At 35.2% G+C, this 14,628-nt stretch overlaps 1 protein-coding gene across 1 annotated transcript; it reads right to left on the reverse strand.

Annotated features, from left to right (window-relative positions):
* Nucleotides 1–227: 227 nt before the first annotated feature.
* LOC132185285 (kinesin-like protein KIN-14J) lies at nt 228–8,606 on the reverse strand. Its single transcript, XM_088518455.1, has 20 exons — nt 8,507–8,606; nt 8,260–8,417; nt 8,051–8,158; nt 6,665–6,890; nt 6,384–6,511; nt 6,210–6,293; nt 6,023–6,100; nt 5,845–5,937; nt 5,698–5,742; nt 5,218–5,559; nt 5,050–5,131; nt 4,870–4,965; nt 4,612–4,791; nt 4,320–4,426; nt 4,125–4,230; nt 3,609–3,771; nt 3,264–3,517; nt 2,944–3,107; nt 1,028–1,551; nt 228–318 (listed from the first exon to the last, which is right to left on the reverse strand). The coding sequence occupies exons 1-20, from the start codon at nt 8,604–8,606 to the stop codon at nt 228–230; spliced, it is 3,129 nt and encodes a 1,042-aa protein (XP_088374581.1).
* Nucleotides 8,607–14,628: the final 6,022 nt, after the last annotated feature.

Here is a 14,628-nt window from a genome sequence, read left to right on the forward strand (position 1 = left end):
GACCAATTAATTGTGAGAGGGTTAGTTGCCATGCAAGGAAAATGATTACAAGACTATCAATTTTATTCACGAAAAAATTAAGGAAGAATAATGTTATTTATTAGACATCTACATAAATGTCATATAATTAAAATAACGTGATAGTAAAAATTAGTCATTAATTTTTTTTTTCATTGTCATATCATCAAATTATATGACAGTTGTATAAGGTGTGAAAAACTCTAAGTTTACGTACTTGATGACACCTTTGTAGAGTCCTTACTCACAATCTCTCCAGATTTTCGTGTGACACGAGGAGATCTAGATAGTAGTTTTGGCCTGCATAAAATAGAAATAGGATTAAAAAATATTAATTCATTTGACTATTAATCATTAATCATTAGCATGTGTATGAGAAAAAGAATACAAAATAATATAGGGTGGTTCAACAACACACCCACCATTAAGAATTGCCCTAAGGGCTACATTGTGCTTTTATTTAAGATACAAATAAGGTAATTACACTCACACAAAAATGATCCTGATCCTACTTGAAGATATCAGTTTTTAGAAGAACAAGAAGATTTTTAGGAAAACTGCAAATAATGAATGTCTACTATTAATAATCCAATCTAAGTGCATCAAGAGTAGTTTAATTCCTTCAAGAACTTCACAAGCCCCATCAGAATGTAATGAGAAAGAGGGAAAATAATTGTGAAGTTGTGAAAGGAAGCTTAAGGGCTTATTTTTTGGGATTGTATAGCAGTCGTATAACATTCTACTAAAAACCATTACCCAAGGCGTATGTGAAATGCCATTCAAATGAAGAAACCACAATTACAATCTGACATATTTGCCATATTGTGGAGACTTTGTATCTGTGTCTATTAAAACCAAAGACAGATCATATAGATCTTATAAGCACCAAAATGTCCCAAAATAGCACATTTTATGTTTTACAAAAGAACAAAATGAAAAAGGATCATTGTTTCGAACACCAAATGTTTTTCATATCTGTAAAAGCTTTAAAAAGATAAGTAATACTCACTTCTCTAGATTATCTAGCTGCCTTGAGCCCTCAGAGAAAATACCATTTTCTGCAGATCCATCAGTTTCTGTTCCCACAGAAAGACCACCATCAGACATGACACTCAATCTTTCCTCATACTCTGTATCCCCATATCCTAAGATCTCAACTTCTGCAGGAATATTTTGACTTATGTCCTCTCCAGCAACCTCTGATTGCCGGAGAAATTCTTTCTGGTATTTAAGGTCATCCATGGACTGCTGGGAGTTAGCTTCAGAATGCTTATCACTGTGCTCTGAACAATTTTCATGCTCAGAAGCTGCTTTCTCAGGAAGTCCTAAGCCTTTCCCACCTGATGGTTTCTGGCTTCGCTGAGGAATCCCACCTACAGATTCTTTGCTTGGGGAGGAAGATCCGTATCTCAAAGAAGCTGTCCCACGCTTCTCACCATTGACACCAGGATACACATTTTTGAAGTCTTTAAGTAATTGCAACCGCTCGATCTCCTCATCTTTCTTTGCAATGGTGTCTTTGAGAGAAGCCACCTGAATGGTCAGCAGAAACTTAAAAAGCAATAGCTTGAAGCTGCTTTGTGCATAATATAATTTGTTTTTTTCTTTTTCTTTTTCAGCATATATCTGACGTTTAACTAGAACTTTTAAGGAGTGAGCAGGTATATAAAAATATGATCTCCCAAAATACATTGAATTGCATCTTTTTTTCAGCATAAATGGTGCACATTGGCCAATGTCTAGTAAAGCATTGTTGAGGTGCCCCTCTATATCTTTCACTCTAAATTTGAATGAAATAATTCATGTAATTATCAGTATCTCCCATTTTTGGATCCAAGGAGTTGCATAGTTTCTTCAGTCTTTTGGCTTCAAGTCGCACAGATCCAAGGAACAAATAATACTTCTTCAGAGAATAAAGAAAAGGTGTCGTTTTTTCACAAAAGAAATCAATTTCCATTTCTAATTGTTATTTAGTATGACTGTGACAGACCAACACAAGATCAGAATTTGAAGAAAATGTGATATAAACTAAGGGAAAATGCAGTTTACCCCCTTGAAGTTTAAGGGGTTTTTCAATTTTAACCTCAAAGTTCAAAAATTGGCAATTTACCCCCCTGAAGTTTTAAAAATTGGCAATTTAAATCTTCCGTTTAATTTTTTCGTCTAAATGGACGGAAATCTATGAAATTACATCATTCCCCTCAGGCTTTTTTTTTTTTTTTTAATTTCCATCCAATTTAACAGAAATTAGTAACGGAAGGTTTAAATTGCCAATTTTTTAAACTTCAGGGAGGTAGATTGCCAATTTTAAACTTTTTGGTTAAAATTGAAAAACTCCTAAAACTTCAAACGGGTAAACTGCATTTTCCCCTATAAACTATTTTCTTATCAAATTCACTTTTCTAAAGCGTGCAAAATTTGTGCAGAGCAAGTCATAATGGTGAGATACTGAATGGTCTCATAGCTATTGACACTAAAAACTAATAATTGACGCATACAACAATGACCTGACTTGATATTAAAAAAATTCAAGGAATGCAAAATAAGCTATTTTGTTACAAATAAGTGCAGAGAATTTCGAAAGCTCCCATGCATTTGTGCTATACAGCAATCAAAAATACTGCATAATATGATATGAAATGGGTTCTGTTCCCTAATTGTATACATAAGCTTCACAAAGTTAGTTAACTCTTAGGGACATTTGATAATTTTCATCACATCTTAAAAGATTAATGTTTTTTTTTCTAATCTAGTTGATTTGCATTTCCTGTTCAGTGAATTCCACTTTGTTCTCAAAATTATGAGTTCTTATTAGCAATAGAACATTGATCTCTGAAAGAGTCGTTCTTATATCTCCAAGGGTCATTCTAACTTCTAATTGAATGCTTCTAAAGGAATTAAACAAATAAATAGATGGATAAGCACCTGCTCCATTAATTCCCTGGCATCTTTACCCTCTTTGCTGCTCCGTGCAGCACCCAGCTCAACTCCAGAAGCCCTCTCAGCAAACTTCAAAGTACTTAGACTTTCAGAGTATGAACTCGCATCAGGATTAAGCTGAACAAACATAAGGGTCTTTGCTTGACCACCTGTGATAGATATTAAGCGAAAAATGTGTTTCAGATTATCTCTAACATACCTATTAATGCATGAAGATGGAGACAAAATTTAACATCCTATAGAAACTATCAAGATATTGAAGGCATCTTGTGAATAAAAGAAGATAAGTAACAAGGAAATAATACCCAGAGAGCTTTGTAGGACTTGAGTAAGCTTGCTATTTCGGTAAGGAACATGACTGGTCTTTTGAGCAAGAGCATAAATGACATCTCCAAGGGCAGATAGCGATTTGTTTATGTGTTGTGCTTCTTTGAGTCTGTCCCCAGTTACCTCAGAACGATCTACCCTTTCACTTCCTGCAAGATCTACCAAATGAAGATTACCATGCAAGGCAGCACCAGCCTTCAAGTCCCTCCCACGAACATGTATAGTGACAATACTGTACAAATACATCTCCCTGAAAATCAGGGCATAGTAGAGAAAAAACAATACAGAGAGATAAATTTATGTAACAGATGAGATATATGAACCTGTGAGAGCGGCTACTTCTTTCGTTCAAGGCAGTGGCACCAACAACTCTGTTCCTCAATCCCATATCTATTAATTCGATTACATCTGAGGTTGATTCAACAGATCTCATGGTAGCATCAGGTACAGCTAACCCATTGGGTTGAAAATTACTCAAAATCCCAAGTGTGCGCAAATCAAGGGAAACAAATGATTGCCATGCCAAAATTACCAACATTATGCTTTTCATGTAAATGAAACAACACATTAAAAGAGGAAGTATAAGTAAGGAAAACATAAATGAAAATGAAAACAAGTAAAAACTATGAAGGATGAATAAACCTCAAAACTCTAAAATGAAACAAACCAAATCATATTATCGAGATTAGAGAAGTAAATCACCAATAGAACCAAAAATTTACTCTCCATATATTCGAAGCACATTTGGTCAATAAGAAAAGGATATTTCTTTTGAGAGCCATCACTTGATAATAAATCGCGCACTTGTTCGTTATATATTTCGACCATTTGAACCCCTATTTCATACATAATGGAGCTTCTTCTACTTCGAGATATCTCGAAAAGGTCATTTAAAGCTCGATAGTTGACCCCCCAATTCTCTTTAGCTGCTCCATTGGGACCAGACTGTGAAGAAATGCCTTTATTTGCGTTAGAATTGTTGGAAATTAGCATCAAACAAATCATGAAAAGTACAATACAGAGGGAGTTCATACCATTGTGTAAGTTTTCCCTGAACCAGTTTGACCATAAGCAAATATACAAACATTATATCCATCAAGTACAGACCGAATCAAGGGTTGGACATCAGAAAACACCTCCACTGCCATCATTTGAAACAGAATAAGTTACACACTGCAATTCTCACCATAAAACAAACAAACATGCATACAAAAAACTACCTATATAACAATAAGATTGCAAAAAAATCAAATTAATCGGCCAATCGACCCGTCTATGCTTATAGACAAAATAAGGAAATAGAATGTTATAGGGAGTGATAAAAACCTTGAGTTGCAGTGGGAGCAAAGACCTTATTAAACTTGAATAAACGATGACCTTCTTTTCCTGGCTTTGCGGGGTTAGCAACAACCAACTCTCCATTTTCCCCAATATAGTCTACGGTTGACCGCTTTTCTTTCTGTCCAGGAAGAAAAGGCCTTATCCGACAGAACACCCTAATGTTTCCTGCTCAAGAAAATTCAGATTTGATCTCAAAAACTATACTCAAATCCAAGGTAATAGAACCAGAATAAGTAGTGGCACCTTTTAAATCTTGAAGCTCATTAAACATCTTCCGGTTTTCAGTAAGAATTGCATTATAGTTTTCAGCTGCATCTGCTAATACTTTAAGCTTTACTCCTATGCAAAGTAAAGTTAACTTATGAGAGCCTGCCATTCAAAAACAGCATGCATATACTTAAACATTCTAATAACTACCCCCACCTAAGTGATTAAATTCCTCCGAATAGCTATTTTGTGTGTTCAGAATTTCTTGTTTAATGGATGCAGAAGCAAACCTCAAGTCCTGTATCTTTCATGAAGTTAGAAAAGGGTCTGATGTTAAACATCAGTACACTCAAATCTGAAACAGTTTATCATTTAAAAGCATACCCGCAGTGCACCAAACTGAAACTCCATAAGGCTCTGGCAGATGTGCTCTTTCTGATTCCAACTCTCATATTTTGATTCAGAATATGACTCAAGCTGTTTCACCTTGTTTTTGGAGTCTTCTAAGAGTTGCTCAAGTTCTTTTGATCTCTCCTCGAGCTCTGTTTTAGCACCCTTGGCTTCTGTTTCCATTTGCAAGCATCGAAGTTCATACATCTTTTTGGTTATTTCCAGATCTTGCTTCAATTCTGAAACTTCAATATCGTTTTGCTCCCTCATTTTCATCAATTTATCCAAATCATCATCCTCAAATTTCTTCTTTTCTTCCATTTTGGTCCTCTCCATCTGCAAAAAAATTCCTTTATAAAACTATTGTAAAAGTTATGCTTAAAATGATTGTTGTTTACATATTTTCACAAGTATTGTCTATGTATTCTATAACCATAACATCAAATGATACAAGCCGTTCAATCCGAAATGTACCTTTATATGCTGAAGCTGGTCCATTACAATTTGTAACGAACAACTCTAATTTAATAAAGAAAATATTAGTATCAAGTACAAATAAAGACGCCTACAACTGTAATACAAATACAATTTCAACCTGTTGACTTATATTATTCGATATACCTGGCTCTGTTCACTAGTCCCTGACGCAAGGGTTTCAAGTACTCTTATCCTTGACTGGTATTTCTCTTCACGTGCCTTAAAAAGATTGTTTTGCTGTATGCACAAAAACACAGAGAAATTAACATGGGGTTGCAAAGAGAAAAGCATTAGATGTAACAAAATCCATAAGACATGTTACAGTTCTCAAGTGATCTGCTTGAGTTGATATGCGTCGCTCTATCTCCTGCACAACTTTTCTCAACAAACATGCCACACGCTGAGCAAAAAAGATAGTGTTAGAGCACAGTTGTAGAACTATATATGCATAATATGCATGTACATACATATATGCATACATGCATTACTAACAAAATCCACTGACATACATCAGGAATTTCACCATTCTTTCTTTCAACGCTTTCATCCAGAATTCCATTCACAACACTTAAGAGTGACTGAGTTGGGGCATTCTGCAATAAGAGATACTGATCATGAAAAGATATTTAAGACCTGGCCAAATAACAAGAATTGTTGACAAGTAAAAGATTTCAACAACTTACATCTAGGCTGTTCGGTTTCATCATCTCTGTAATTTTTGCAGCAGGTAGGTCTGCATATCGTCCTTGTTTCAGTTGAAACACTTCATGGAACTTATGTCCACCAGGATGTTTTGATGCAGCTGATGGTTCTGTGCAAAAGGAAAAAACATGAATTACTCTGAATGACCAAAACTGAATGTAAAATTGTTCAACTGCAACAAGCAAATAGAACATTAGCATTAGCATTATAGCTAATTATTTAACACGGGGGTCTGCATGGCGGTAGTTATACAAACACATACCTGACAGGATAGGAGTACGCAAAACATGTTGAAATTTAGAGTCAGACAAAACCTTCCGCCTTTCTTCTCCAGATAATGGAGAAAAATGTCCACGGGAAGATGCATCCCCACGAGGGCTTCCAGATTTATTCATCAGACTATTGAGAGAAAAATAATCTCCAACAACATTTGGCATGAATCGTGCTCTAAGTGCTAGAAGGCAGTCAGTAACAACCTTCATAGATCCCTGCATAATATAAAACTCGCAAATGTGAGATGGGAGAGACTAGAAGAATAAGTGACATCTTTTTTTTTTTTTTTTTTTTTTTTTTTTTTTTTTGGGGGGGAAGAATAAGCAACTTTTATGGGCAACCAAACTCATTACATTCTATGAACCTAGCAAAACCTAGGCCCATAACCCACAAGTTCCAGGATCGAAACTTGACTTTAATACCGTGTTAATTAACTACTTGTCTTAAGAGCTTAAGCTAATAGGAATAAATGAATTTAATCATTTAATTAAATTCTAATACGCCCCCTCACGTGTAGGATCAAACTTCATTTTAATAGGTAAGGGTCAACACATGAAATATTTAATTGAAATTTGGGTAAATTGCTGGAGTCAAGATTTGAACTCATAACCTGGCCGTGATACCATATAATGACATGTGAGTTTTTGGTAAATCAGCCCAATTCAATCTTTGTGTCTGGTTTCTATTTATAATCGATGTATACAATATCTGATACGATTGTAACTGAATTATATTCAAACTATATTCGAATTCAAAAGACAAATAAACCATATCTACACTTGAGACTAGTTCAACTAGGCTGCACTTTATCCGTTGCATTGAGGCTTTGTTTGTTGATGTTAGATCTTATCTGAAGACTTCAAAATGGTGCTAATAAGGCTAAGAACCAAATCAAAGCCAAACACCAGCCTCACACCCCGAAAGCAAACACCTCAAATTAAACTAAACAATCACACCAGAAGAATAAGTAAGATCTTTAAGCAATTACCAACAAGTGGTTAAAGACTAAAATTATTGTACATATGAACAAGAGTAATTCTATTTAGCAGATTAACTGTCATACAACTTGATGATGTGGCCTTAAAAATTAGCCTTTGGATTTATACTTGTAAATAAAATAAAATAAAAAAATCAAGAGCTGATTTTCACTATTACATTACTCAAATTATATGACAGTCATATATCAGTTTGCTAAACAAGTGTTACTGTATGAACAAACATAGAATGGTTACATTATCACGGACTACTCATATATGTCAGTCATATTTATTTGAACATATAGTTTAGGATTTGCTCAAGTCCATGACCTAAAACTGTGATGTGTGTGTATCACAAAGCAATCATAGGTCTATATATGCATGTAATAGATGAATACCTTCTCTAAGTCTGACATCTCAAATCTAGGGATCCCCAAGTCATCCATCACTGCCAGAAACCTTCTAATATTGTCTGTACATGCTGAAGAATGATTGGGATCACCTTCCTGGAATGTAAAATAAAGTTTAGCAACTGGAATTTAACATCCAAGTTCCATTTTATAGCATAGCTTGGTAAAAGAGAAAAATGAAAAAAACTTTCAACAACCTCTTTCACAAAACCAGGTCTCAGCCTACTCAGTAACCGACACAAAACAGTACCATCATTCAAGCACATTCTCAAGTCTTCATCTGAAGCATTGAGTGGCAAGCTTAAATCAGGGAGGGTATTAGTCAACCACTCCAATAACATTGCTCGCTGCTTGGCTGGAAAAAATGAAATCAAAAGGCAAAAAATTAGTTTACCAATAAAGAAATTCAGAGAAAGCAAAGAGGGAGAAATTAGCTTTCTTTACCTTCCCCCTCTCCATTATCATTTACTATTCGTCCTGAAACGTCCACATTACTAGCTACCTTTGAGCTGTTAAATCCTTCATATTCTTTTGTGGAATTCATCATCAATTCCTTGACAGGGGGATCTAGATTCACAGCTCAATTATGGAAACATGACAAAAGTGAATTCCCAGTCCTGAAACCTGAAAACACTGTCCCCCTGTTCAAACAACCGATCAAAAATATCAAAATATAGGAATTTTGTTTTTGACAGTCTGGATCATGCTACAAGATGCAGTAAAATCTACAATAATGAACCAATATATTGTCATTAACTGGGCTAGTGTTATCAGCAGGTTAGAACATTAACAGTCAGGAAACCACTTGGCTAAAACTTTTTCCACTTGTATGCATTGATAGCTCCCCAAATTCTCTCCAGAATATATATGATGGATTTCCCTTAGAAGCAATTGGATTTTATAAACTTTTACTTTGGTTTCTGGATATATTTTAGTCGTGTACTAAACTTGTAGAGATATAGCATAATTCATAAGTTCATTGAAACTTTTAGTTTCCTCCATTGCAAAGGTATCTCTGCAATTGATGATCATCATCCTTTCAAAACACTGAACATAAATGCATGCATTTGTTAGAATGAATTTCAATATTTGCAACTGCAATGCAAAGTTTAGCCTATCAAATCCCAAGTCTTTGAAAGATGCAAACAACATTACAAGCTTCAGGAAAAAGATTCAAAAGAAAGTTATTGAAAGCACAATTTGCTAAAACTGCACTCGGTGAATGACAAAAACATTGTTCGAACACAGAATCTTTGTTGTTCTAACATAATCTATATGTGTGTGTTTTGTAAAAGGATAATTAAAGAGGAACCAAGAATAACACTAGAACAAGATTAAAAGCAGGAAAAACTACATAAGAAGCTTGGAATTGGACAATAAAACAAACATTTCAAATGCCAAAATGCATGAAACCAAATCAAGATTGCAACAACAGATTGGCATTCTCAATTTTCACATTACATACCAAGTTGTTTCAAAAAAACATGGTCACAAACTAGAGCTTGAACATCAAGTCCTAATGCCAAACAACATTCATCAAGAACGTATGTTTAAGAAGATGTAGGTTGACCCAAGAATGTATTATAAGTACCCACAATCAAATTCTTGGAAACAATTAAAATCCAAGCATTTGAAGAAAAAGAAATGCTTCGAAAACCAACCTGAGGGAACAAAGAGAGCCGAAGCTATTATTATATTAGCTGTGGATGTTGATGTTTAAGATTGTTGAATTAAACTCTGTCACGTCAGATGATTGGAGAATTTTTTTTTCGAATCCTTTTGAATTTGATTTGTATTCCGTGTACAATTTGGTATTGCATAATAGCATGAGATCGAGGAAATGACCGGTCCGAGAAAGTGGGAACATTGCAACAGCCAACACTCTACGTGAAAGTTGGGGGGCTTTGCCACGTGTCTCAAACCAAAAAGTGACGGTCTGTCTTCTGTGCTACCTTTGGTGGTCAGTGAAAAGTGGAAAGTGGTATTTTTTTTATCGCCCATGTATTCGGTAAGCCAACAAAATAGGCATTGTTTTGAGTTTAAGGTTGCTTGTTTTCCTTTCATAAAAAATAATAATAATAATAATATTTAAATAAAAAAATATAATTAAAAAAAAAAAACAGCTTGGGGTTTACTGTCGGAGACTATTTGGGGTTATGTTAAGAATATTAAAAAGTATTTTTAGTATGTTTTATTAAAAAACATTCGGGATCTGTTTGGGTGTGCGTTTGAAAGGCTTAAAAGTGCGTTTAACAATCAAAAAGTTCGTTTGAAGAAAAAAGTATTCATTTGGTAAACAAATTAATAGTGCTTTTAAGAGTTCAAAAAGCCCAAAAATTGTGAAAACATACTTTTGGCAAAAATTTCATTTAAGCTTTTACCAAAAAGTGTTTTTTTTTTTTTTTACTTAAAAACTATATTTCTCAAATGCAACCCCAAACATGCTCTTAGTTTTAAAAAAAGGCTTAAAATTGTAAAGTGTTTTTTTTTTTTTTTTTTTTAATAAAAGCTCTTTCGGACTTTAAAAGTTTTATTTCTCAACGAAATTTCAAATATGCTCCCAGTCTTGCCCATTCTCTCTCTTACAACTCTGGCTAGTATAAAAAATAAACAAATTTAATCATTTAATTAATATTATAAAACTCATAATACTTGTTCTTGATCTCATGCTACAATTTTGAGCATTCTAGGGTTTTGTAGATATGCTTGTTTGCTTTCACCTTCCTAAATTAATGTGTTCATATAACATCATATTTGTGAATGACATGAGAAATTTATTCATGCAACTAGAATGTTCCTGTAATGTTCTTTTTATTTGACACCTGTGCAACAAAAGATCCTGTTGAGAAAATTGGGGTACACACCAATTCTTTGAAGAAATATCCAGCCCAAATTTGGTGGGAGAGTTTGTCACAACCAACCTTTTTCTGCTTGGGAGGACTGGCCGAGGTTTATATTTTATTTTATTTTTTTCTTTAAAAAAAAAAATTTTACCTTTTATTGTTAATTTAGGGGTAAATATGTAATTTTATAACAAGTTAAGTCATCTGCTATGCCACATGCTACTCCACAATTGGTTGTCACGTGGATCCACATGGCATCTAATAGATTTTGTCAACCACCTAAAGGTAGGGGATCATTTTAGACAGTTGGATTACCCAATGTATCAATTTGAACAGAAATCAGGTGGCAGCACAATGTGACCAGGATACAAGTGTCACACCCAACCATTCTGTAAAAATAGCAAGTCATTTTATTTTTGTACGAATCTTATTTATTTTTTCTTGCAAATGCTTTTCCGGTCTGTGTGGTTAGGACCAACATCAACTAGCTAGCCACCTTGATTTCAAAAAGTGGCACAGGTGGTTCTTCTAATAAACCTAAATACCAACTTGGTATTTCTATTATTTTTTTTTAACAGAACACCATGTCACTATGTGTTAAATCGTAGTACTTATCTCTTATAATACAACTCAACATATCCTATGACGTGTCACTATGTTACACACGATACCTGTTGTATTTATGCAACCTCAGATGCCGAATATAATAAAAAACAATTACCTAAAACTAAAAATAAATAAATATAGAACAAAATTGGGGATGCCTGGTCACCCATTTTGGCCAGAATGTCATTGAAGATAGGGATAATTTGTTATTTAGCTGTAGCTACATGGTAGAATTTGGAAAAGTGTTATGAAGCTGGAAAAATATTGTTGAAGGAGGGCTGAAAGCCTGAATCAATGGAGGAAGAAGGTTTTCAAAGCTTATGTTTGTAGGCTTGCATATGGTTCTACTGCTTATCATATATGGAGAAATAGATAATGATTCATCCAATATATATATATATATATATCGTCTAAGATTTATCATCATATGAATTGACATAATATATTTAGTTTAATTAGTGCTTACGATGATCTAAGCACAATATTTTTAATAACAGCTTAAATGTTCTTATTTTCTCTATTAAAATAAGTATTGTTATACTCGATTATGTTCTAATTCTTACATTTTATATATTTAATTGTGAAATAGTGTTCAATTACTAATCGTGAGCTTGAGATGTATTAATGCAAGAAATTGTCTTTTGTAGGAATTAGTAGAATTTATAGCAATAAAAATTGTTGAAAAAAGCAAATAGAAAATTGATGTTTGGGGAAAATTTATTTTACTGCCATGAAGTTTGAGGTCTTTTCCAATTTGAACCCCAATGTTTAAAAATTTGCAATGTACCTTCCTAATATTTCAAAAATTTGCAATTAACACCCTCCATTACTAATTGCCGTCTAAGTAGACAGAAATGACATCACGTGAGTCTCACGCGAGACTTTTATGCTGAGTCTCCCCATTTTGCACCCAACCAACTATGTGAAATTACCACAGTGCCCCTCATTAAACCCAATGCATATCGTCAACTCTTTTGAACCCCACTCATGCTCCTTTTCGTTTTCACTCCAACATCCACACAACAAAACTCTCGTGCTCCTAGCGACAACGGCCGTGCAAATTCACTCACTGTCGCCATCTTGGCAATGATCCTCTTCTCCGTCGGAGCTCAAGCTGCCTGCAGAGCCACTTTTGGCATCATACCCTTTATTTCTCGTCGATCGTTGGGTATTATATCAGGCTTGACCAGCGCTAGTGGGAACTTCGGCTTCGGGTTCACCCAATTAGTGTTCTTCGCAAGCTCAGGATTCTCCTGCAACAAGACTCTCTCTGATGGGGGTGATGATTGTGTGTTGTACTCTTTCTGTGATGTTGGTTCACTTCCCACAGTGGAGGAGCATGTTCCTTCCACCTTCCAAAGACATAGTGAAGTCCACCAAAGAATTCTATTACTTGTCAAAGTGGAACAAGGAGGAGAAGTAGAAGTGCTTGCACTAACAAAGCCTCAAATTTGCAGAGAACAACAGGTAGGAGCGTGGCAGGTGCGTGGCACCAGCTCCAACTCCACCAGATTTAACACCAGCCCATGTTTAGCAGGTAGCTAGAGACCAATAATGAGAGGAAAAAGGCTGTTTCGATAACAATCTCATATGAATCTCTCTTGCCTGTTATTTGTCAATTGTTGTCGTGTTTTTTACCTTTTCAGGAAATAGCCATGCAGATTGTTTGGACAGTTTTTCGAATGATGACGTGGAATGGGCCCTGTGAATGGCCTGATGCCTGAGGAATCACCTGGATATGAAATAACAAAGGAAAAGGACCAAAGCTGCCAGCGTTGTCCGGTGGGGGATACCTCCGATGCCTAAGACAGTCACTGTGTTTAAGAAAAATATAACTTCGAAAATGATGGATCAGATGATAATAAGCAGAGATATTCAGTTTTTGAGAGGGAAAAAGAAATTACCAGAATCTGAGAGGGGACCCCCCTTTTATAGGCATCAGGTTGTACTTGTTTGCTTGACACTGAGGACTTTACCGAGGATCCACGTGTCAAGCAATATATATATTCAAAGAAGGATGAAAAAATATCATGCAGATATATCCAATATTTCGAGAGTAACACTCGATAGTCCACGTAAGACTCGTACCGAGTCTTAGGACCGAGCGTTGTGTACCGAGTTCAAATAAGTATGAATTACCGAGCATAAGTTTGATGAACAGTAAAAATTAACCGAGCTTTTAGTGATGGGCTGATGGATTATTTTACCGGGCCCAATATAGCTGACCCATGATCCAACAGTTACCCCCCAATTTCCTATTCTAACAAAATATGTAAATTTCGTATTTCTGAGAATGGGTCAGCTTTTTTTTTTTTTTTTTTAACAAAATAAGGCGATTAGGCTCTAATTTTTAAACTTTTGAATTTTTGAATTTTCAAAAGATAATATAATGGGAGCAACAAATGACTTACCTCCGTTTTTTGAGAACCACGCGTCAAGCTCTCTGTGGTCGAAATTGTGGTGGCCATGCGTCAGCATCCACATGGAGAGTGAGAATGGAAAAGGGCGTCTTTTCGCCGAACCCTAGATTCTAGGGTATTAAATGTGCCGATTGAGTTTCATCTTTCTAAAGTCTTTTTAAAACGTTCCCTTCTTCGTTCACCCTTCATAACTTTCCAGTGTAGAAGCCATTGTTGTCCCCTTGTGAGCTTTTGCGGTTTTCTCTCTCTCTCTCTAAATTGGCACTCCTTCATTCGAACCTTTCTGCCGAGTATTACTTTTTGAGAGTAGTATATTTCAGAACCTCGGTTGAGTCTGTTCCTTTAGCCGAGCCTTTCGTTCACCCAAACTGCCCCATACTTCATTATCTATAGGGCTGGGTATCAGTCGGTTAAGACTGGTTAATGGACTTATCGGTCGGTTAACCGATAAGCTATCGGTTAATCAAATCTTAACCGATTACCGACCGATAAGAAGTCTTAACCGAAAATTATCGGTCAAATCGGTAATCGGTTAACCGGTCGGTTAATCGGTCGGTTAAACCGGTTTGGGCTTTTGTGGGCTTTTTTACTGATTGCTAATTGGGCCAAAAATTAATTTGAGAATTGCTAGATTGAGTTTTGTGGGCTTTTTATTAGGCTTTTTTTTTTTTTTTTTTTTTTCTTTTAGTTTATATTA

The sequence above is a fragment of the Corylus avellana genome, chromosome 7 (assembly GCF_965113065.1).
Source record: "Corylus avellana chromosome 7, dhCorAvel1.hap1.2, whole genome shotgun sequence".
Lineage (NCBI taxonomy): Eukaryota > Viridiplantae > Streptophyta > Magnoliopsida > Fagales > Betulaceae > Corylus > Corylus avellana.